Source organism: Metschnikowia bicuspidata (genome assembly GCF_001664035.1).
Source record: "Metschnikowia bicuspidata var. bicuspidata NRRL YB-4993 chromosome Unknown METBIscaffold_3, whole genome shotgun sequence".
In the NCBI taxonomy this organism is placed as follows: Eukaryota; Fungi; Ascomycota; class Pichiomycetes; order Serinales; family Metschnikowiaceae; genus Metschnikowia; species Metschnikowia bicuspidata.
This window is the reverse complement of record NW_017387733.1, coordinates 961574-984279: the sequence shown is the minus strand read 5'-3', so window position 1 is coordinate 984279 and position 22706 is coordinate 961574. Positions and strand designations below refer to the sequence as shown.

General features: G+C 42.2%; 10 protein-coding genes and 1 non-coding gene across 11 annotated transcripts; 5 read left to right on the top strand and 6 right to left on the bottom strand.

The window, feature by feature from the left end:
• Positions 1 to 155: 155 nt before the first annotated feature.
• Positions 156 to 845, bottom strand: METBIDRAFT_40791 (uncharacterized protein; the record flags this gene model as incomplete). The annotated part of the gene is made up of 1 exon (XM_018857313.1): positions 156 to 845. One exon carries the CDS (start codon positions 843 to 845, stop codon positions 156 to 158), a length of 690 nt encoding a protein of 229 aa, XP_018711682.1.
• A 1201-nt stretch (positions 846 to 2046) lies between these two features.
• NIT2 (putative hydrolase) lies at positions 2047 to 3021 on the bottom strand (the record flags this gene model as incomplete). The annotated part of the gene is made up of 1 exon (XM_018857525.1): positions 2047 to 3021. One exon carries the CDS (start codon positions 3019 to 3021, stop codon positions 2047 to 2049), a length of 975 nt encoding a protein of 324 aa, XP_018711681.1.
• A 1724-nt stretch (positions 3022 to 4745) lies between these two features.
• Positions 4746 to 6284, top strand: METBIDRAFT_11732 (PDK/BCKDK family protein kinase; the record flags this gene model as incomplete). The annotated part of the gene is made up of 1 exon (XM_018854073.1): positions 4746 to 6284. The coding sequence occupies one exon, from the start codon at positions 4746 to 4748 to the stop codon at positions 6282 to 6284; it is 1539 nt and encodes a 512-aa protein (XP_018711680.1).
• Positions 6285 to 6318: 34 nt separating this feature from the next.
• On the top strand, positions 6319 to 8038 carry PEX13 (peroxin). The gene has a single exon (XM_018854733.1). It carries the CDS (start codon positions 6510 to 6512, stop codon positions 7752 to 7754), a length of 1245 nt encoding a protein of 414 aa, XP_018711679.1. The 5' UTR covers positions 6319 to 6509; the 3' UTR covers positions 7755 to 8038.
• Positions 7964 to 8578, bottom strand: METBIDRAFT_42198 (uncharacterized protein; the record flags this gene model as incomplete). The annotated part of the gene is made up of 2 exons (XM_018857511.1): positions 7964 to 8127; positions 8206 to 8578. Coding segments are annotated over 2 exons (537 nt in total), but the record flags the coding sequence as incomplete, so codon positions are not given.
• A 2382-nt stretch (positions 8579 to 10960) lies between these two features.
• METBIDRAFT_t149 lies at positions 10961 to 11034 on the top strand. Its single transcript has one exon. It is a non-coding gene; the product is annotated as a tRNA-Val (tRNA).
• Positions 11035 to 11861: 827 nt separating this feature from the next.
• On the bottom strand, positions 11862 to 13552 carry RTT109 (H3 histone acetyltransferase; the record flags this gene model as incomplete). Its single annotated transcript, XM_018858377.1, has 2 exons — positions 12812 to 13552; positions 11862 to 12769 (listed from the first exon to the last, which is right to left on the bottom strand). Exons 1-2 carry the CDS (start codon positions 13224 to 13226, stop codon positions 11862 to 11864), a joined length of 1323 nt encoding a protein of 440 aa, XP_018711677.1. The 5' UTR covers positions 13227 to 13552.
• Positions 13553 to 13731: 179 nt separating this feature from the next.
• Positions 13732 to 16085, top strand: GPT1 (Gpt1p). Its single transcript, XM_018855909.1, has one exon. The coding sequence runs from the start codon at positions 14180 to 14182 to the stop codon at positions 15893 to 15895; it is 1716 nt and encodes a 571-aa protein (XP_018711676.1). The 5' UTR covers positions 13732 to 14179; the 3' UTR covers positions 15896 to 16085.
• An 858-nt stretch (positions 16086 to 16943) lies between these two features.
• Positions 16944 to 18668, bottom strand: METBIDRAFT_31754 (ammonium transporter). Its single transcript, XM_018855908.1, has one exon. The coding sequence runs from the start codon at positions 18443 to 18445 to the stop codon at positions 16982 to 16984; it is 1464 nt and encodes a 487-aa protein (XP_018711675.1). The 5' UTR covers positions 18446 to 18668; the 3' UTR covers positions 16944 to 16981.
• A 658-nt stretch (positions 18669 to 19326) lies between these two features.
• Positions 19327 to 20145, top strand: METBIDRAFT_78212 (Elongator subunit; the record flags this gene model as incomplete). The annotated part of the gene is made up of 1 exon (XM_018858844.1): positions 19327 to 20145. One exon carries the CDS (start codon positions 19327 to 19329, stop codon positions 20143 to 20145), a length of 819 nt encoding a protein of 272 aa, XP_018711674.1.
• Positions 20146 to 20454: 309 nt separating this feature from the next.
• On the bottom strand, positions 20455 to 20868 carry METBIDRAFT_25987 (uncharacterized protein; the record flags this gene model as incomplete). Its single annotated transcript, XM_018855308.2, has 1 exon — positions 20455 to 20868. A coding segment is annotated over one exon (414 nt), but the record flags the coding sequence as incomplete, so codon positions are not given.
• Positions 20869 to 22706: the final 1838 nt, after the last annotated feature.

Here is a 22706-nt window from a genome sequence, read left to right as displayed (position 1 = left end):
AAGAAAAAGTTAAGAAAGAAAAAGAAGATGAGAAAAAAGAAAAATATACTGAACCCATGTATTTCCTTATTCTATTAATCAAAGCACTACATTCACTGATACGTAGTGCAATATTCATGGACTCAACATGTACAAGCGTACCACGCAGACGAATCTCAGTAGAGGTCAGCAAACTCGGCAATGTGAGGATGCACCACACAACGAGCGGCCGTAGCAGCAGCAGCAGCAGCCGCAGCAGACTGATTGTATTGAGGGCCACAAGTTTCTTGAAGGGAGATCTTTGGAGAATTGAATATAGGACTGTTTCCAGAATCAGGTCCTTGGTGTATGGAGTCACTTCCTTCAGGTAAATGTACCTTACTACTCTTTTGCATTCCACACGAGTAATAGTTTTGCATGATGGTGTCTAAGCCTTCGTCGTCCACAGCCACTAACTTGTTGGCCCAGTCCACTACGAAAGGTGATAATTCTGTCGCATTATGAAGAGCAATATTATCCAGATAAGACGACTCATTCACCAATTCCAAGTCTGGAACGAATTGTTTCAATTTTGATTTTGTCTTTACTTCAACATTGCAAAACAGGTGACTTGGCGAGGCAAGTAACGCTGGAAAAATGCGTTCGAAACTCCGGTTGTTCTGGGGATGAACATTCATACACTCCTGGTGGATGAAGGAGTACGTTTCGTACAGTGGTAATCGATTCTGACGGACATCTAGCAAAAAGCGGGATTTGTGGATGGTCAAACGCTCGAGCAAGTGATGAGAGAGCTTGGAATTTGTATTGTGGAAAAGCGTAATAGTTGGGGATGCTGAGCCCGTTATCAATCTGGCAAATCTGAGCATTGCACGGTTCAACACAAAAGGCGAGGGCGTTAAGGCTGGGGGAAAAGTCTCGAAGAATGGGAGCCCGAGACTAATAAGTGGCAGCGGGACCAAGAAGGGATCAAGTTGACTTTGACTGCTGAAGCAATTTCTTAAGAAATGAAGAATGAGGTTTAGATTTGAGAAGCAAAAAAAAAGATCTGGAATTGGATGGCAAAAAGACCAGTATTTATTCCTGACCCTGTCGCATATCTATACGATAAGAGGGGAACGATAGGCGGAGCATATACTGCATAGATGTGGGACCGACTCCCAAAGTTAATCCGAATTACTCATTGCCTTGCTAGCGCGCTCAACAAAAGAGTGCATTCAACTCAATGAATTATTACCCCTCCGTCTCCCCTCTCCGGCATAAAATTGGACATTGCGGCGCGGCTAGGCCTACGTTTGTTTAGTGGCAAGGATGTTATTTTTTGTTATTTTCATTGCAAACTACCAAGCCTAGTATTTCCATCAAAACATATCAGGATAAGACTCACTATGTCCTTCGAATTCTCTGGTACTTCCAGAAATGAATATCAACAGTTTGACAAAATCTGATTCAAGGCCTCTTTTACAATCAAGATTTCAGGATGGGAGTGTTCTTTTCATGATTGCCTTCTTTCAAATCCTGTACGAAAGCTTCACTTTTTTAAATCTTGCACATTGCGAGGCTTCACGGCAATCATTGCAAAAAAAAAAGCAATGCCAAGCCGCGTGAATTGACACGCTTCATTTTTTGATATCGAGTTATTCCTATTACACGTGCGCGCCCTTATTTTAAGGGTGGGAGGCAAATTTGAGGATGGTTATTTCAAACCAGAAGATCTGTTCACGTTGCGAAGGTCCGGTATTTCCGCTATGGTGTCCATGAATGAGGTGGATTCTAAGCCAAAGACTCATATCATTTTCTTTCCAAATGGATCTTCTCACGTGATGTTATTCATATTCGAGGAACTGTTTTTATCGATACTTTTGTATCCCCCTTCATTATCTTTTCGCATCTGTATGCAACATTGACATATAGGCAAGTTTTGGCGATCTAGACTTGGATTAAGTATCAAAATGCTCAGATTTTATGGCACCACAATTACATACACATTGACATCACACCAGCAACACTTGTTTGATATACAAGAAATTCGGGTGGCAACGTTTTGCTATCAGATCTAATCCGACCTGATCAACTACTATACACATCTGGTCGCCTGTGAGAAAAGACAGGCAAGTTAGTTCGAATCTTTTCTAAGTTCTCCAAATTAATCTCTGCATCAAAAATTTCATAGTAATCGCCTTCGGCATCGACGGCATCACTGCATTCAGCCTCCAAATACGTGGGTCCTTTCGCCAAAATATCGCCCCACGGCCCAAAGATTACTGATTGGCCGTAGCTGACCCTCTTGGTGCGGTTTCCCTGAGGATTATTGTCTAGCTTCTCTTTACCTTCAAGGATGTCAGCATATATATCATGTTCGCCACATTGCGCGGCCATAACCACATAACATTGGGAGTCAATTGCACGGGCGCGTCCTAGTTCTAACCAATGCGCCTCACCTGTTTTTGTCGTGAACGCTGAAGGATAAGTGAGAATATTAGCCCCCATTTGTCTGAGTCGTGCGGCTAATTCAGGGAAGCGAATGTCGTAGCAAATGGAAAATCCTACTTTGAATCCAGGAGCGTTGTCGCTAATTGGGAAGGGACACAAAATCTTATTACCCGCCTCTACTGACCTTGACTCCTGAAAAATCGGACCATTGGGAATGTTGATATCGAATAAATGAATTTTTTGGTACCTTTGCTCAATAACTCCCAGCTCAGATATCCATAATTGATTATTTTGAACTTTTGTATCTTTATTGACTCCCTTAGTTGGCTCGTGAACCCCAACAGCCACGCAAAGCGCACCCAGAGATTGCTTTGATAAGACAGACTGTAACTTTTTCTGTATAATATTAATGAAATCTGCTTTTGTTTGCTTAGCTAAACTTACAGAGTGTGCAGCGTCTCTGGAGATGTAGTCCGATGCCTCCGGAAGAAAAAGTACTTTCGCCTTTCGTTCAACAGCACGATCGATCAACTTGCAAACAACACGTGAGTTCATCCTAACGTTTGAGGATGAACACATCTGTCCAACAGCAATCCGCAATTTTGTGCTCATTTTCAAATGTGGTTCCTTTGAAAGGGCTTGGGTGTGTGTGTTTAGGCCTTCCGAGATAGCTGTATTTTTGGAAGGTGGCACTGCGTCCGAGCAAATTGATAGTCTGGGTCACGTGCGGGGGCGAGCGATAAGAAAGGCTGAAGGTGGGGGGTGAATCTAGAGTCTGCCTCTTACGAACTGTATTTGAAATTGTGAATTTTATAGAAAGTATTATATCATTAATCGTATTTGAATTTATCCTGTTTCTCCATTTCAAGCCCTATTCACTGGACCAGCAGTGTAGACTTCCCCCGAAGAATGAATAGTGGGCTCGAAAATGGCGTCACTATGGGCCGTTGTGGACTGCGAGGACATTATATTGTCGTTTGAAACTAAGCTGACGCTTTCTTGTTCCGAACCCTCGGACTGGACGGACATCGTCTGAAACGAGAAGAATCTGCTAGACGACAGTTTGGAAATCGCAGGAAGCCAGCACTTTGAAGCAGTCTTGAAGGAAGCAACTGAGAGGAATTGTCTTTGCATTATGTATTTGTAGTGTGATGAAATTGTTAACTAGTGCGTGTAGTGTATATTTCTCCTTGTTTGGATTGCTTAATGTAATGAGGAAGTGAGGAGGTGAGGAAGGGAGACGTTGGCAGACCCCACCAATATATAGATTCTCGGAATTGCGCATCCTCTCCGTTACCCCGAAGTCCGCTCCACCGGGGTCGAACATTCTCCAGATGATACTGTATGTAGACATCCGCGGAGCGTGTGAATCATTCCTTTCAGCCTGCATCGTAATACAATCGAAGTGAAGAGCAAGTCTTACAAAGTGATCTGATCATGCGCAACATATCTGCATGTAGCGGATAGTGGCATGCTACGGCCGGCTGACCGGAGGCTTCAGACTTCAGATAATAGGACCCAAGACAAAAACATGGTGGAAGATTTGAATTCCTGAAAAAATCATAGCCCACGAGTCAGACGTGGTAACTGCTGGCGTCAAATTTTTAATTCCATCAAATTTGGAAGTTCTTCAGGTGCTGCTATTGATGGATCCGTGACTTCGGAGGACCGAGAAGGTGACCGACTGCACGGTTTTGAGATTGGCTTGGGCAACTGGTCAATTGCAGAATGGCACTCGTAATTTTTTCTCGTGGAAGTGCCGATGTCAATTAAAGCAGAGCAGTTCTTGTTGGTCCCCATGCTACTCATTTATGTACATGATTTATTTACTACTACATTCCTCGAAATACATAGCTTGCTTGCATCAAAGACTGGTTTATTCGAGAATTATCGTGGGCGATGAATGACTAACACGAGATTATCTTAACCCCCACTCAGGGTGGTCACATGACCGGCCGGCCCCGGACTTGCGTGCCCAGTTTTCTCAAGACTTCTCTGGTAATGACACACCTTTTCTTCCTTTAGGCCGAGAAATAGAATTGACAAATCAACGAGCAAGATTTTTCGGTGGACTAGGTTTCGAATCCGAGCCTCTGTCCAGTCTCAGTGCCCGGAGTTCGTAACCGATCCATCTTCAAGCACGCCCTCATACAATGTCGGCGCTATCCCCGAGCTTCGCACTCCCCCGCAATTTTCACCGCGCAGGCCTCGCCACAACCCTCGGCCGCGCGAGTATCTAACAGACACAGCCAGAACGGGCTCCTTAATCAGATACGACTTATACTCCATCTTTTTTTTGAACATTACTTCTTTACCAGTACACAAACTCAGGAATCATGGGAACTGGCTGGGAACTAACAAAGCATCTTCGAGATAACATCTTGAAGTATGCGTCATACCCGCAAACGTCCATTAGCATCAGGCAAATGGTTCAATTTGGTCCTTCACCATCCCCTGGCTCGATATTTCTTGCCTCACAGTTTATTGTCGAAGAGCTCCCCATTCGTTTGGCCTTGAAAGTCAGAGACTTGGAAAACGCCCCTCTTGGGCTTCTGAAAATGCCCTCCACAATCAAAGTAAAAAATTGGTATGCGCAATCGTTCGAGGAGCTCACTTCATTGCCAAAGCCAAAAATTGACGAATCCTTGCGGAAACAATTGTTCGGAAATAAATATGGTCATGATAGTTATCAATCCTGCTCCCCTAACGAACCGCCAAGAGACGACTCGGGCGCGTTGCTGGACTCTTCAAATTTGGCACAGGAACAAAAGTCGAATCCAGCTGTTAACAATGTGTTTTCTGACGATGGGATTGTGGTTCGTCCGTACCAGGCCAACTCGTCTTTGAGTGCCTCAAACCCCCGGTCAAGAAAAGAGTCACCCACATTTGGGAAAACATATTACAACCCTTGTCCAACGAATATAATTTGGCCTAAGGAAGTTTACGACTACAATAAGTTGGTGTCTGAAGCGCTTAACAAAATCAAGAAAAGACATGATGCTACAGTAGCCACCATGGCGCAGGGCGTTCAAGAGTGGAAGACGGAACATCAGTTGGTGCAGGTGAACTCAGCCATACAAACGTTTTTGGATCGTTTCTACATGCTGAGAATTGGAATCCGGATGCTTATTGGCCAACACATTGCACTCAATATGGCACAAGCTCTGCCGACCAGACAGAAAATCTCCAAATTTTTCAATGGGTCAAATGGTTCTAGTCAGGGGAAGGGAGCAAACTCTCATTACGTAGGTGTGATTTCCACCGAATGCAACGTCAAGGAGATTGCCGAAGACGCCTTGGAAACGGCTAAGTATATCTGTGAAGACTATTATGGGCTATTTGAAGCACCTGAAGTTCAATTGATTGCGCCACAAGAGCTGGTGAACTTCATGTACGTCCCAGGGCATTTAATTCACATGCTTTTTGAGGTCTTGAAGAACTCACTTCGAGCAACAATTGAATTCCATATTCCTTTGCTCAAGCAAAAGCTCATTGAAGAAAACCCCGAATTGAAACCAGAGGATATTGATTTAAATGATTTGAAGTTCCCCCCAATCAAGGTGATCATTTCAGAAGGAAGTGAGGACATCGCCATCAAAATTTCGGATGAAGGAGGGGGTATTGCTCGCAGTGAAATTCCCTTGATCTGGACGTACTTGTACACAACTGTGGACAAAACGCCAACCTTGGATGCCGAATTCAACCAAACTACGTTTAAAGCACCCATGGCGGGGTTCGGGTACGGTTTACCGATTTCGAGACTATATGCGCAATATTTCGGAGGTGACTTGAAGTTGATCTCAATGGAGGGTTATGGAACAGATGTTTATATCCATCTCAACCGCTTAAGTAGTTCGCTGGAACCACTTCCATAGCTAGCTTTGATACGCGAAGGAAAATGAAAAGTAACATGAACAAGTACTCCTGCACTGGGCGACTGGTGCATACTACCCGCGGCACAAATCAAAGGAAAAGAGTCACGTGAAACCCCCACACCTGCATACAGACACACGATTTGTCAAGCCTGACTGTTTGAGGAAAAAAGTCCTTCTGCCCCAAGCCAAGCTCACCAACGCTTACTAGTAAATATTCAAAGCTCGATGTCAGTCCCGCGGACGAAGCCATGGGAAACTTCTAGTGGCACTTCTGCTGCGTCAAATGCAGCCACAGATTCCCCGGGCTCCTTAGGTACATCCTCGGCAATCATTCCAGAACGGCCCACCTCGATCTTAGAGCAAGACAATACCATGGGATTTGGCGCCGGCGGTATGTCGTCTTCATACGGAGCTGGTAATTATGGTGGTGGATATGGAAACTCCAGGTATAGCGGAGGATATGGCTCATCTATGTACGGCAGTGGATATGGGTCCTCGATGTATGGAAGTGGATACGGATCAGGAATGTACGGTGGATATGGAGGATACGGCTCCAGCATGCACGGCGGATATGGGTCAGGTATGTATGGCTCAAGCTTCGGTGGTGGGATGTATGGCCAAAATGGAATGAACGGTATGAACGGAATGAACGGTCCAGGTGGTTTGGCGGAGGGCACACAGGCGACGTTCCAGCTCATTGAGTCGATCATCGGAGCTGTCGGCGGCTTTGCACAGATGCTTGAAGCAACATACATGGCCACGCATTCGTCTTTCTTCACAATGGTATCATTGGCCGAGCAGTTTGGAAACCTAAAAAATACCCTTGGTTCCTTGCTTGGGATTTTTGCGGTGATCAAGTTCGCGAAAAGAATATTCTTCAAGATTACAGGGAGGCCATACAATCACGGCATAAGTCTAAAAGAGTTCAGCAAGTTTGAATTGAAGCAAAAGAAACTCGAGGACAAGATTAGACGACAGCAAGCCAGTGCGGGAAAACCTGCCCGGATATCCTTTAAACCATTACTAGTTTTCTTGGCCGCCTCTATTGGATTTCCTTATCTCTTGAGTAAGGCGATACAGACGCTTAATATGCAACAGCAAAGGCAACAACAGAGAAGACTTCAAGATCAACAGGGCATGGCTGCTGGCACTCGTGGACCTATTGACCCAGAATCATTGGAATTTGCAAAGGCTTTGTACGAGTTCAACCCCGAAAATCCCAACATAGAGATTGAGTTGAAGGCCAAGGAGCTTGTTGCAATCTTGTCAAAACTTGACCCTCTCGGAAACGAGAGCAAGTGGTGGAAAGTCAGATCTCGCACAGGCAAAGTTGGGTATGTTCCGCTGAATTTTTTATCCATCATTGAGAGAAAATCCGTGAAACAGGTAGAGGCAGCTCCCCAAATCACCCCTGTCAATGTGGACTCTTCAAAGAAAGTGAGCTTCGCGGACGGCTTTTCAACAACCTAAGGATCGCCATCATCAGTACACATGACATCATTGATCCATAGAGTTTAATGGCGACATCGACCCACACATTTCATCAATATTCTTAGCATAACACTATCGATAAAATCTTGAAAGGTATCTAGATGTTTTTCTGCGGCTATCTACATACCAAATAATCTCAACAGTGTTGTTTATTTTGGGAGGTGTATAAATTTGGTCTTAAAGCGAATCTAAACGGCATCATCAGGACGGTTTTGCTCAGTCTCCACCTTAGAACCCTTGTCCTGCAAGTTTTCGTAACCCCTAGCGTTTTCAAGGACCTTCTTCTTTGCGTTCGCATGATCCTTCATGTCAATGGTGGTTTCCTTCGCTTTATGGGAAAACTGTTGTGCACCTTCCTTAGTCTTTTCGGAGATATTCTCTGCGCCCTCTTTTGCCTTCGAAGAAAGGTTCTCTGCAGATTTGTTTGCACTTTGAGCAGCATCCTTTGCCTTCTCTCCCAAGTTAGCGTCAGTGGCAGTTTGTTTGGCCTTGTGGCTAATGTCTTCGGCCTTTTCAATACCATCTGCCAAAACATCTCCTGCCTTTTGATTTGCAGCCGAAGCAGCGTTGGTTGCAGCGTCTTTCACTTGTTCACCAGAAGGTGTGACTTTTTCGGTCGTGTCAATGGTGTTAGCTAGCACTTCACCGGTCTTTTTGTTGGCTTTGTGCAATATGTCTTTGGCAGTGTCGACTACACTGAGATTCACACGAGAATATGAAAGGTATCTCGCGTTTGGAGAGACTCTAGCAGAGAGAGGAGCAATGGTTCTGGAGGCAATTTGGCGGAACATGTTTGAAGATATAATTATAGTTTTTAAGGAGAATTTTTAAGACATAGGAATGCTTGGCCTTATTATATGTGTTTGAACGTAGCAATATTAAGCTGCGGAAGTCGCTCCCAGTCATTTGTTTGGCAATATTGCTATGATGTAAGATGCCTGTATGGCTAGTGCGGGCTTTTCTTTGCTGTTGCATGCATAGAGCTACGCTAAAGTATGATGGCTGGATAAATGGATCGAGTCATTGAAGTACAAAAAAGCCTATATGCATTCCGACTATTGTCGATAATAAAGCTCATGTTGCGAAGTAAGCAACAATCGTATCAGCTAAATTTAGTATTATGGAGCAACCCACGTATACCGCGTGCGAGCGCATGTGCTTCGCATATTCAGGAAAGCAAAAACTGGAGTAGAATTTCGAAAGACATCACTACCACCGCCCAGCGGTAATCATAGACTATGAATTCATTCCTAGGATAGTTTTGGAATTCCCAAAGAATTCGACCTGTCCGAATTTTTTAAAAAAAAAAACAACCTGGGATATCAAGTTGGATATGAACAACCGCCATCTAAGAATCAGTTCTCAGATTTTTTTTTTTTTCATATTCGGCTTGCTTCATTATAAATGTTTGAAAAAACCACTTTGAATTTTCTTGATGTCATCCGTTAGTTTTTTGGGCTTAAAAGGACATCATTTCTGCGAAAACATTGTAAAAGATCGGTTGCTGCTTACAAGAGGGCTGCGATCAGAGCCAGTTGAAGTTTCACACTGCTTCAGATTACCAAGTCTTTAAAAAGATTGCGTTTGAATTAGCACATATACTACTGTGGTGTTTAATGATAAATATTCCAGTTAAGCTTCCAAGCAGTGTTCACCTATCGAAAATTCGTCATTTGTTACAACCTTTTCCTAGATAAGAATCATATGATGTATTCGATAGACCAACGCATCAAATTTTTGATCAACATGTAGCTTTTGTGACTTTTCTAAGGAGTAGCTGGGTATGTGTGACGTGAAAATGACAAAGAACTCTATCACATGCAAAGAGGAGTATGTTTCTGGCCATTCTGTCTTATTGTTCAAGCGGTACTTATGATACAAAGAGTTGAATGCTTAAGATTCTTTTGAAAACAGATAATTCTTAAAATGTGGGACTCAGTATTAAAATAAGAAAAAGACAGGTTCCACTTTAGAGATTTCTATGATCAAGCTGTACTGATTGAACTGATGCTCAAAACAAGTGGCTAAGAACCAGAGTTCACTTCCTTTGACTAGACTTGGACATAAGTGATGAAATTGAATGGAGGGACTTATGAAATTAATCTGATCTCGTGCGTTAACTTTTTATCATTTCGGAATGAAGAGAATCTTAAAAGTGAAAGAGGAATTGATATGTAAGGCGTCTCAAAGGTCTGGTGCAATCTAGAAGGACATTGGATTTAATTTCGATGTCATTCTTAAATTCCATGAATTGACTATTTGGAATGTGGGACCGGCGGGGTGGGACCGGCGGGGTAGTACCAACGCTTACAGTTTGGCTAATACATCGTCACAAGTATGTTGGGGATATCCTGCACAAATCAATTTCCAAATTGTAGGTGAGGGGATTAGTCATTTTTTTTATACATATACAATCTAGTACTTCTTTAAAACTTAAATATTTATTTATTATGGGATCTCTTAATCATCAATCATTTCCCCAAACGAAAACTCAAAGCAACAATTTTATAATTAAAAAAACCTTTAAACAGCTCCCAGATCCGTACCTAGCATCGAAACTCGGCATTTCCCATTCTATCATCACGACGTAGACGGTACGCATCTATGTCGTACATTTTTTTAAGATTCATCTTATTATGGGGCGTCAGTGGAGGGATGTAAAACCCCACCACTAACGAAAAACTGTAAAGAAAAAACCTAAAAAGATCGCAACTTTGAATCGTGGAAGAAGGCGCGAGCACCAATTCACGAAATCTCCCAACCCTCAAAAAGACATCTGCCCATAACCAATGTCAACCACTTGAATAATATTAACTAATTGCCATCGTATTATAGGAGGTGTATTCCTAAGGCCGGTGACCATAGTTCATTGACAAGGTGGCAAGATATACATTTGTCTCTGCCTCCTGAAGCAAATAAACTCAACGAACAATTTTAACAAACCACCTAATGCTTCTTGGATTGTCAAAGGAAGTATTTAAAGGAGCTAGAATCTCCCTTGAGTATATTGGAGGTTGAAAGCCGATCTTTTGACACCAGAAGTGCACAATGTTTTGAAAATTTTACTCCTGCAAATTACCTAAACAAATAATCAAAACTTTTGCTATGATTGTGTTGCAATTAATCACTCTTTCTTTACTAACGTTCATTTGATAAATTTTCGGGACCAAAAAGACATTGTAAATGGTTTCGTGGTCTAGTTGGTTATGGCATCTGCTTAACACGCAGAACGTCCCCAGTTCGATCCTGGGCGAAATCACTTACATTTTTTCTACTGTGAAATTCCCCGAGTAAAATGCCTTGCCTGGAACAGATTGCCTTAGGGTTTAACAATGTGAAGTTGAGCTACGAGCGAACTTGCGTGACTATATATTATTAGGTGGGCGTCCAGTTTTGAAACACGTATGGTAATTTTTTTTTTCTTGTTTATTTCAATTTCTCCAGATTTGAATTAGAAGGGGATAAACGAGTTTAGACTACTAACCTGTCGGATATATCTGGTCGGAGTTATTAAAATTTCGTTCATGAACGACACCAAACACCGACTTGAAAGTATCTTGATTATGATTCAAATGACAACTCCCGGTCTTTTTTCCTTTTGGGTAATTAATACTTATCGAGGAAGGGTGTCGTGTCACATCCTTCTTAGCAAACTTTGGATCCCAGATTTTCTTCTCTTAAATAGTGGATGTCGCATATATCTCCCTTCGTTTTCAAATTCTTTTACACTGGAGATATATTTTAATAACTTCGATGAATAAGAAGTAGACAAGAGTCAATTCATGGACCGAAGAAGTGTTAGCCTGATAGTCCAAGTGATATTTTTTTTTGTAAAGTGTGATATTGGCACAAAACACAAAAATACCTTTCCCATCACTTCCAAAATTAACAAAAACCTGTTTTGATTATCCAATGAAGTTAATCTATCAGACCTATGAATTTTATTCTGAGTATAAATCGATTTCAAAGTCGCGTGGCCCATGCTTATGTTGACTCAAGGGTCATTTTCACGCCCCTATGACACAAAGTCTTCGAACTATGTTACGAAAGCAGTTTTGTTTCCGGTATTGAGAGGTGACTACCAAATTACTGCGTTTTCTTCCTCTTTACCAAGGTGTTAAGATTGTTGACAGGTGCCGACTTCTTTTTGACATTAAGAACATTCACGAGAGACAGAACTTTTCTTAGATTTTCTTTGCCGTGATCTACATTATCAACTGAAGACAAAGTTCCCAAAATAGAGACAAACCTTAAGGAGAGCTTCAATCTAGCAGCTAGTTCAGGAATTCCAGAGCTCCACAAATTCAGAACATCGTTTATCTGGTTGTAATTTTCACCCTTAATCACTTCCCTTATCTTCTTGTACTGTCTGGGGCGCAATAATGAGGTTCGAGGGTCCTCTATGGTTCCTTCTAATGACTCACATTCTTTAAAGCATCCAATTATCCCAACTACATTTCCCAAACGAAACTCTTGTCGAAACCCTAGTTCATTCCAGAATTGCTTTGTAGTCAAAGACTTATATCTGTTTTCAACAATCAAGTGTTCCAAAAACCTGCCTTTAGGATCGTCAGGAAGTAAGGGAATTGTGTATACCGCCCGGTCTTTCAAACGGTCACTCACATGGATATTTCCAATATCCCAATTGGAAGCTTCGGGTAAAAATTTACGAACAGAAACGTGGTCTGATCCTGGAATGTCTACTTTGCATACCCAGGACTGATCTAGAGTATCTTTCAATATAGATATCCACCATTTAAATAAGGTATTGCCATTGATATTGTGTTTTCCTTTGTTGTTTTGAGATTCTGGAAATAAGTATGCGTCAGCAGATCGAGTAAATAGTGAGATCTTTGAACTCATTGAAACAGGCATTATAACAGGGAGGTCAGAAGAAGGATGTATACCATTATCATCATCTTTTCTCAAGAAATCGGTTATTAAGTGTGGGTTCTGCTTGAGTTTTCTACTCCATGCTCGTAAATCTTGAATGACTTGCAGGTTCTGTGTATCATTCCCACTTCTATAATCATCACTCATATTTATAGTGGATAACAACTCATTGCTGTGAAGAGCATTATGATTGTTGTTGGAAGATCTGTATGTGGCTTTATCTAAGTAAACCTTTGGGTTGATACTTATAAGATATCGTAGAAAACATTTAGTGACAGACGCCATAGATATACGATGATTGCCTAATCCTGTTGTATCCGCTTTCAGTATAAAGACATGACGTTCCAATTTCTTTCCATGAAAAGTTAGATACACATACACCTCGATGCCAAAAATAATAACGTTTGATTCCTTTTCCAGCAATAGAAACATGTGTTTTACTTTCAAGGTAAGCGGTTTTTCACGCGATATTAGTAATGGTTTGCATTGGTAAGCATTGGTGCGAAAACATAAGGCTGTATACGTCAGGCCTTCAGGCAAAACTGAAGACAAGTCCATGAGATATTGACTAATTGACCATGAATGTTTGGAGGGAAAACTTATGTCGCTTCGCTCGGACAAGTTGACGCGTGTATATATCAATCCTATTGCGAATTCATATCGTGGATGTACGGGTGTAAAATAGCTTGGAGCCACCCGAAGATATCTGCACCCGTAGTATCATATATCTGTCTTGCGCCTCTTGATCATTGGTTCAAGTTATTGATGACATACCGAAAAGATATCTATGTGTCATACGTTAGGCTCGATATACAAAAGTGATGTTGTGTTTGCACATTATGCCAAGAACTAGGTCTTGACAAGTATTTGAAGGAAGCTCTATACTTGTGTACTAATGACAAAACGGTCCGAGTTGAGCGTTGGATTAAAATGGGTAAAGGATTCCACGAATGCGCTATACTGCAGATACCATTTTCGATGAGGACATGGTCAAATGAGTTTGCAATCTTCCATAAAGAACAGTAACATTATTTTTCTTATTATTATACCATGATTATTATACTATGTGAGGTATAATTATGTAGCTCATTAGAACATGCTCGAAGTATGGTGCAAATTATACAGAGCGGGTACTTATCTCCTCTTCCCTTCGTGTCTTGCACTCCGCTACCAGACGCATCCAATAGCTTAATTGAGATTATCAAAGATTCTTCGACGCAGTGCCCACTGGTAATATTATGTGCAGAATGTACATACAGTATTGTCCTTATCAGCTAGAGACGTCTTGCAAAGACTTTCTGATTGCAGCAATCTCTTTCGGGCGTACGATATTTCATGGTACATATATAAATAGATTTGCATTTCCTCCATTTTTTTAAGGAGATACTGTGGACTAAATTTGTTTCTTTATAACTTTTTTGAAGAAGAGATCTCTCAGATTCCATTGTCATCATCGACCTTAGTGCTCACGTTGGGTCCATTATTGAAGCAAGGAATATCCGTCAGCTGAAATGAATCAAAAAAATCTTGAAATCAAACCGGTGGTCTCATGTATTAAAGTTGATGATTTGAGAGTGCAATCAGTACTCTCGAACCAGCAGATTGTATTGAATGTGGACCACCAGGTTGATAGTGATGAGGCCCAAATTTTGGCTTTGGGATATAAGCAAGAATTGGACCGTAAATTTGGTGCCTTCTCAGTTTTTGCTGTGTCTTTTTCGGTTTTAGGCTTGCTTCCCTCTATTGCAGCAACATTTGAATACCAACAGCTTGTTATTGGAATATCACCTGTTCCTTGGATACTTGGAATGATTGGCGTTACTTCAGTAGCGTACTCCATGGCTGAGATTGCTTCTGCATTTCCTACGTCCGCAGGTACTCCCTATGCAGTGTCTCAATTGGCTCCTAAAAAATGGGCTCCATTTTTGACTTGGACCACCAGTTTTTCCAACTGGATGTGTCAGATCACTGCAGCTCCCTCGGTAAACTATTCAGGTGCTTGTTTCATTTTATCGTTGGCATCGTACAGGAGTGGATATGTTGCGTCAACTGGAGTTTACTATGCACTTACCACTGCGATAATGATTATGCATGCTATCATCTCATGTATGCCGACAAAATACTTGGCCCAATTCAATAATATTGGGACACTAATCAACATGATATTCTTAATCATTGTGTTTGTCATAATTTTTGCATGCAATGACAGATTAGACATGTATGACGGTGCTATTCCCAAATTCAATAGTAATTCCAAAGCTTGGGGTCTCACGAACCAAACAGACTTTCCTACTGGCGTAGCCATGTTGGTATCATTTCTTGGTGTTATTTGGGCAATGTCTGGGTATGATTCACCTTTTCATTTAGCAGAAGAATGCTCAAATGCATCTGTTGCTGCTCCTAGAGCTATTTGTCTCACAGCAACCGTGGGAGGGACCATCGGTTTTATTTTTGTTTTGGCAATTTCGTACACGGCTGTGAGTTTGGACCTAATTTCCGAGGACCAGCTCGAATTGGGCCAGCCATTTGTCACGTACTTGACTCAAATTATGGCTCCGAAATTTGTTGTCACTTGTACTTCACTAACTATTATCTCATCTTGGTTCATGGGAAGTTCATGTATGTTGGCTGCTTCCAGGGTCACCTACGCGTATTCGAGAGACGGCTTGTTTCCATTTTCCAATGTGTGGTCAAAAGTATATGCTCCCACAAAAACACCAGTCAATGCAGTAATCATGAATTTGGTTTTGGGACAACTCTTACTTCTTTTGATGTTTGGTGGTGAAACCGCAATATGGGCAATTTTCTCCGTTGGCGGTATTTCGTCTTTCATCTCGTTTACCATGCCAACATTATTGAAGATTACATATGCCCAAGACACCTTTCAGCCTGGCCCATGGAACTTGGGTAGATATTCACGCCCTATTGGGGTTTTTTCCGTGGCCTTTGTGGTTGTGATGATACCATTTTTATGCTTTCCGACAGTTTCAGGCAAAAATTTGACTCCCGATTCTATGAATTGGACGGTACTTGTATTTTTTGGGCCCATGTTGATCTTTACTATCTGGTTTCTTGTTGACGCTCACAAATGGTACACCGGGCCAAGACCAAATATTGATGAATATATCTCGCATGGGAGATCTGGTGCGGTGCTCATCGAAGGACTAAAGAGTCATCTCTCGCCTTCTCTCAACGACGATATTTACGAAGACTCTGAAAAGAAGTAGATATATCAAACACTACCGAGGAAAGTGTGATCAACGTCGCTTTTAAATATTGAAATTTTGGATTTAAAGATCTGCTGTCATTCTTTCTGTTTAAACAAGTCTCAAAAGTATGCACTATCCAAAATGGTCAGTGTAGTACTCTATAAGATTTCAGCAGGTATCTGCCACAAACTTTTGAACTCAATAGTATGCACTTGTTTAGGATTTATTTAAAAAAAAATATTCTTAATGAAGCCTCAACCGTGTAGTTTTAGTTGGAATAGTATATTCAGAGATTCAATAAAGGACTTACTTTTATTTATGAAGATCAATCTAGTACGATTGTTCTCCTAATATAAATTAGAGAGTATATTGATTATTTCTATTTTCTAAGCAGATTCAAATAATGAGAAATAATGCTGTTCCTATCCTCTTGAGCCACTCGATGAATCTTGTGGTCTTTCTCCTTTTTTGCAGAAGCAAAGAGCATCAAGGCCATTTTTCTTCAAGAAATGAATCATGTCACATTGTTTACACGGAGGTATCCGAATCTGGGCTAAAAACTTTCAGCAATATCCTCACAAACTTGACCCAACTATACAATAAAAAATCGCAACAATTTCAATTACTTTCTTTAAAATTTATGTCATTCTTTGACATAAATAGAGCGCAGTAAACGGGGTTGTTCACTTATAGAACACGGTCAGTCGATAGTAAACACAAACTTGGTGCGAAAGATACAAATAAGCCTATGCTATCCTCAATTGTCGATAATTATCTTGCAAAAATGGAAGCTAAAAGAAACATTCGAGGACACTGCAAGAGGGCATGCTTATAAAATAAGAAAATGATAAAATCAGCAATTGTTTTGGTATGAACCTCGAAAGCATGAGTTCACATCACTGTAATGTTAAAGGTTTATCCATGCATGTTGAATCCAATTATTTATGTACGAAAAAAGTCAAAAGTATTACTTAGATGCATGATCCTAGTCCCATGACATAATCTGAGGGTTCAAAAAAACAAAGGGGTAACGGAGATTTATTCTGTACTTTAAAATCTTCTTAAATTCCCTCAAAATGATGTATTTTAAATATATATGCTTTGTTACACCTTTTCCCTGTTTACAAGATGCACATGATTTACGGAGCCCTGACTTACAGATTGGCCTTCTAAAATCTCCACGCTGTCCTCATAATGATGAAGAATAGCCTTCCATTTAGTTGCATTCTCACGGAAGAAATCCTCGTAGTCGTTACCAAACTCGTCTAGTGTCTCAGCCATTTCAAACAAGTCCATGCCCATTTCCTCAGCCTCAGAAGTTGCTCTTAGATGCAACCCAGGAATTTTGTCAACAATAAACATGATAATCATCGTGAAAACAAACGTCCAAGCTACTACAGAGGTCCAAGAAGCTATTTGGAGCCCAATTTGTTTGAAATTACCATCAATCCAGCCTCCATCAATTTCTGTGACCCCGTCGTATCCTGCAACAGTTTTGGAGGCAAAAATACCGGTCAATGTGTCAGCAATGATACCACCAAACCCATGAACAACTCCTGAAACACTGTAATCATCAATTCCAACCCAGTGATTAAACCCGACAAGGAGTCTGCACAAGACACCATTAATAATAGACGTAAGTGCTGCAGCCCAGGGCCAGTAGTAACCACATGATGGGGTAATATTAACCAAACCCACGATTGTTCCTTCGCAGGCCGCTTTTAATGAATATTTGCCGGTCAAGATTTTATCAGTTCCAGCGTAAGCGACACAAGCAAAACAAGAAGCGAGGATTGTGTTCAAAAAGATATATCCAGTCCTCACGTTGACTGTAAGAAGAGTGCCCGAGTTGAAACAAAGCCAAGCAGCCCAAATAAGTGTCACACCAATGAAAGTCGTCACAGAAGAGTGTCCCCTTGGCTCGAAGATCGAGCCAGTCCTTTTACCCGGTTGACCTCTTGGGCCCAAGAACCAGGAGTAACAAAGAGAAGCAATACCAGAAGCAATATGAACAGGACCGCCTCCGGCAAAGTCCAACGCACCAAGCTGATACAACCAGCCTTGTGGGGCCCACACCCAGTATGCGAAAGGACAGTAGCACACGATAGTCCAGATAATACCCACGACAATTGAGGGTAAGAAGCGACCTCTTTCACCAATTGCACCAACAAAAATTTGCATTGTAGCAACAGGAAAAAAAACGTTGAAGCAGAAGTTCACCACAGAAGGAAGGTTTCCGCCTTCTGACACCGGCTTGGCTTCGTCGTTGTATAATGCTGCGTTATTAAAATCCCCCAACAACTTCGAAGTAGATGTGGGAGAAACAGCCAAAGAATATCCGATTAGGTACCACAAAATGACAATCACGGAAGTTGTCATGTATGACTGGAAGAGTATCTGGACAATGTTCTTGCGCCTGATCGTGCCACCGTAAAACAATCCAATAGCAGGGGTAATCAAGAACACACCAAAAGAACAGAATAGGATGTACACCATATCTGCTGCAACAAAAGACAGAGTCTGCTCCTCGAGAGTGCTTCTGGCACTCAAAAGCGCATTTGAGGACATTTGGCTCAAACTTGTCATCTCTATACAATGAATAATGTTAGAGAGGAGACGTGATCCGAGCAAACTAGTGAGGAGATGTGATTCGAGAACCTAGAGAGGAGAATATGCCGGGCTGCGGTGGTATTTAAGTTTTCGGTAAAGCAAGTTGATTTCTTCGTAAACCAGGCGTTTAAGTAGATTGTTCGACCTACATGTCTTATCTTTTGCAAGTGGCGGATAAGCGTTGTTTGGTGAACATCACCAATCCACTTTGGCCAAAAATTCGCGAGGGCTCGCGACTTTTTTACTAAATCGGAAGCGAATACAGTGAAGATAAACGGCATATCCTGCATTCGCGACTCGATAACGTTCATACAGCTAATTGAAACTGAGAAACGCGGGCGACGATCTGATAGCCGAAACATATCCTGCGCTTAAAAAACCCCGGGAAGACCAAGCCATAAAAAGCAAGTTTTTTCTGATTTTCTTCCGCTAAGTGCACTCCGAAGAATCATTGTGGACGAGACACGTGACCTAGCAAAGCTTGGCACCCGTACTATGTATGAATTATTCTCTGGTGGAGAGGAACCCCTGACAAATATTTACTGAGCGACAAGGCTAGTGTGCCAGTGAGAAGCAAAAACATTCTTGATACTCCGGGTCTCCAAAAAAAAATTACATATGCACTTGTCGCGACTCTCGATCTCTTTTGGTTATAGCTTTTTCCTGTCCTTGTAATGTTCTTTATACGCATGCACCGGAACACGTTTTCGTAGACTGTCTGTTCCTGCGCCCTGAGTGAGTTGGGTGCCTCACTCAATGTCGTAATTTGCACCACCGACCTCGCGCATTCTCGCATGCCATCTGCAGAGGTCATCGCTCTTTACTCCATATCAAATAGCATGTCCAGGCAACAACAAGACCTTGTGTTTTTTGACGATAACAGCCTTATATCTGAGAAGTCCTTTGCGCCTCACAACCATGTGTTGCACGTGATCACTCATTCGGATAGCACGCAACCTGCCTGGCTAGTCCATTCCTTGATTGAGACCTGTTTAGTTGGAACTGCTAGTCTGGTGAACCGAGACTTGAGTCCAACACTCACCCCAAAAGCGCTGGTGACATACGTATCATTCCTCCATACGGAAGAATTTCTTATCAAAAATTGCCGAAAACTGGGATTAGACTTGGGAACGGCGAGTGATTTCCATTTCGTGGACTGTTTTCAGGATCTTTTCTCCAAAATTATAACCCACCCAAGCGAAGCCAAGAATGAGGTCGGGGATATGTTCTCACAAATCACGAAAAAATTACAGGCGGATCCCAACGGCAACAAGGTGGTGATTGTACATTCACCGGAAATACTCCTAGCAGCAACTCACATTTTGAGCAATGACTTGATACACCATCTTCAAAACATCAATCGGTCCTGTAACACTTTGTTTGTTGTTTCGAACACTGACAGCTCCTTAATAGACTTGAGCTCGTCAAATCCTTCAGACCCAGTGTTCAGAATCACCGACTTTTACGTGAAACTACACCATAAGTCATCTTTGAACGTGAATCTTCTGCCGCTTGCGACCGGAAAAGCAAAGGACATAACGGGCAGTTTGATCATCTCTAAGGGGGCATTGCCATATGATGATTCCGTTTCGGTTTTGGAAAAAGAATACGTATTCCACATGTCGAAAGAAGCCAATGTCAAAATATTCTTCAGGTAAAACGAATGAAAGCACTGCTGGCGTCGGCCTCGGATTCCGTGTCAAGCATGATTGACTAATTCATGAAACAATACGTTAGCTACAGAAAGCACCATAAATCATATTCTTCACTCAAAGCAACGTCATAATCATATACAAAATGGTCCAGCCTTGATCTTGTATGAATGGACAGAATGAGGGTTAGAATAAAGCCCTAGGTGTTGTCATGATATCTACAAATCAATTAGTCACATACAACACTCTGAAGAGTCGATTAGCCTGAAATCTTTGTAAAAGATAATGTTCATACACTATATATTCTGTTCAATTCTAAATCAAGAAGGCAACAACACCCACTAAGCCAGCAGCACCAATAGCAGCTTTCCCTGCACCATCTTCATAAGTAGTAATTGAGGAAGAGTTAGACAGGCCGATTGTCGTAGACTCGAGAGAGGAACTGATCTGCGTCACAAGAGTGGAGCTGGCTTGCGTGATAAAAGCAGAGCTAAACTCCGAGACTGTGGAGAAGTTGCTGCCGAGCGTGGAACTAGCTGCAGTTGTGAGCGTTGATTCAACTACACATTCACCAGTTACAGTCAAAGTGGTTGCCTCACTGACAGTCACGGTCGTGGGAGCACACTGATCATTGCTGCACGTGGTGACTGTTACAACGGTGGACGCAGGGCAGTAAGTGGTGTAGTCGGTCACAGTGACATCAACAGTCACAACAGTGGTTCCAGCAGTGTTTGTGGTGCTTGTGGTGCTGACAGCCGCGTCAGCAGTGGAAACGGTAGTTGGGACTACACATTCACCAGAGAAAGTCAAAGTGGTTGCCTCACTGACAGTCACGGTCGTGGGAGCACACTGGTCATTGCTGCATGTGGTGACTGTTACAACGGTGGTCTCAGGACAATAAGTGGTGTAGTCGGTAACAGTAACATCAGCGGTAACCACCGTTACGTTGGACCAACCTTGCGAAGTGGTCAGCGTGGTAGCATCTGTAGTAGTTGCTATGGAAGCTGTTTCAGCAGTAGATTCCAAGGCGCTCTTTCCAGTGGAGACAATGGCCTCGGCAGAAGCCGCAATGGCAGCAAGAGCAGTCAAAACGAAAGTGGTGGTTTTCATTGCGCTGTTGTTTATGGTACTAAGGGGCTATCAAATCATGCGAGGATTCACCATTCTTATATAGGCAAGTCCCAAAACTGAGCAATACCAAGGGCATGTTTGGCAGGGTTGTCTAAATTTAGACCATCGGAACAAAGAACATCGTTGTCAGCCTTGGTAGTACCCGCCCACGTAAGCTTGTGTGCCGACAAGTGGGATAAAAACAGCAGCCACCAAGCGCGCGACTTCCTAGAGGGCGCGCCTGAAAACTCAAGCCCACGCCCAAAAGAAGACACTCATTAATGGACTACTTTGCAGAGAATTGCAACAATCAACGCCAACATAGAGTATCAGTTTTTTTTTCTGAATTGAATATCCACCATTTCCCCTGGCCGTAATGAAAGTGCTCACCCTCAGCAAACGCATGTAATTTCCGTGGGCGATGCGGTGCTGGTATTAGCATGCCCTATTTTCAGCACCATGCGTGAGTCAAAGTATTTTTTTTTTTTCAAAAAAGGTAACCCTCCTACCGCAGTTAACAAAGTTGCGAACTAGGCTTGGGATTTGGGCTGAACTCTGTTGCATCTAGCAGGTTCAGTCCAGGCACACGCTACAGTCTCTGCACAGCCTACCTATATATATCGAAAGTTGCGAAGCCCCGGTGCGCACCTGATGTTGTCATAAATTCTCCTTTGAATTTTGCACCAGACTACCAGAACGGCTCTAAGTGGCACCTTTAGTTCTACAGCAAAGGTATAAGGTTTGAGAGGTAGTATGGGTCTTGGGGAATCCAATGTGGGCGGGTTAAGAACCATTATTCAAGAAGGCACGTGTATTGGAAAGCACTCCATACCGGACAAGGCCCGAGCAACCCCCCCTTGTGGCTCGCGCTACTTTGAAGGTTACCATGGAATACAACGGGTCGCCTTGAAACAAACCAAGCCTCGCATGGCTTTTTCCACCGTTTTCTGTGCAAATTTATGATCTCTTACAAACTGCCGAAGTTTTTTTTTTTTGTTTGGAAAAGGAAGACGATATCTTACAGAAGGGGGGGTTGTACTCAAAAATGCACTCGCCATACTTGAAAGGAAAGTCAATCAAAATAATACATCTGTATTTTTGTAAGCCAAGAGATCCAAGTGTCGCCAACAACGGCTCCTCACTGATGAGGAGCAGCTGAAGCCTATCTCACATTCCGCACTAAACCTGTTCCCATAATAATTCGGAGTTGAAAATAAAACGCCATATACCAGAGCGCCATGGGGCTTTTCTCTTATTACCGCTCAGTTGTTTTTACACAGCCTTCAGCCGGGCAATAAAATACATTAGGCTTTTTGGTGATTCACTCGAGTGAACTCCATAATTTCGTCCCAGGATTTTCAGACTGACAACAAAATTTGAAATTCTAGCTCTAATTTTCACAGGGCTTAACTGATTCGCTAATTGTAGTCTGGCCGGATGCATCTAATTTCGGGATG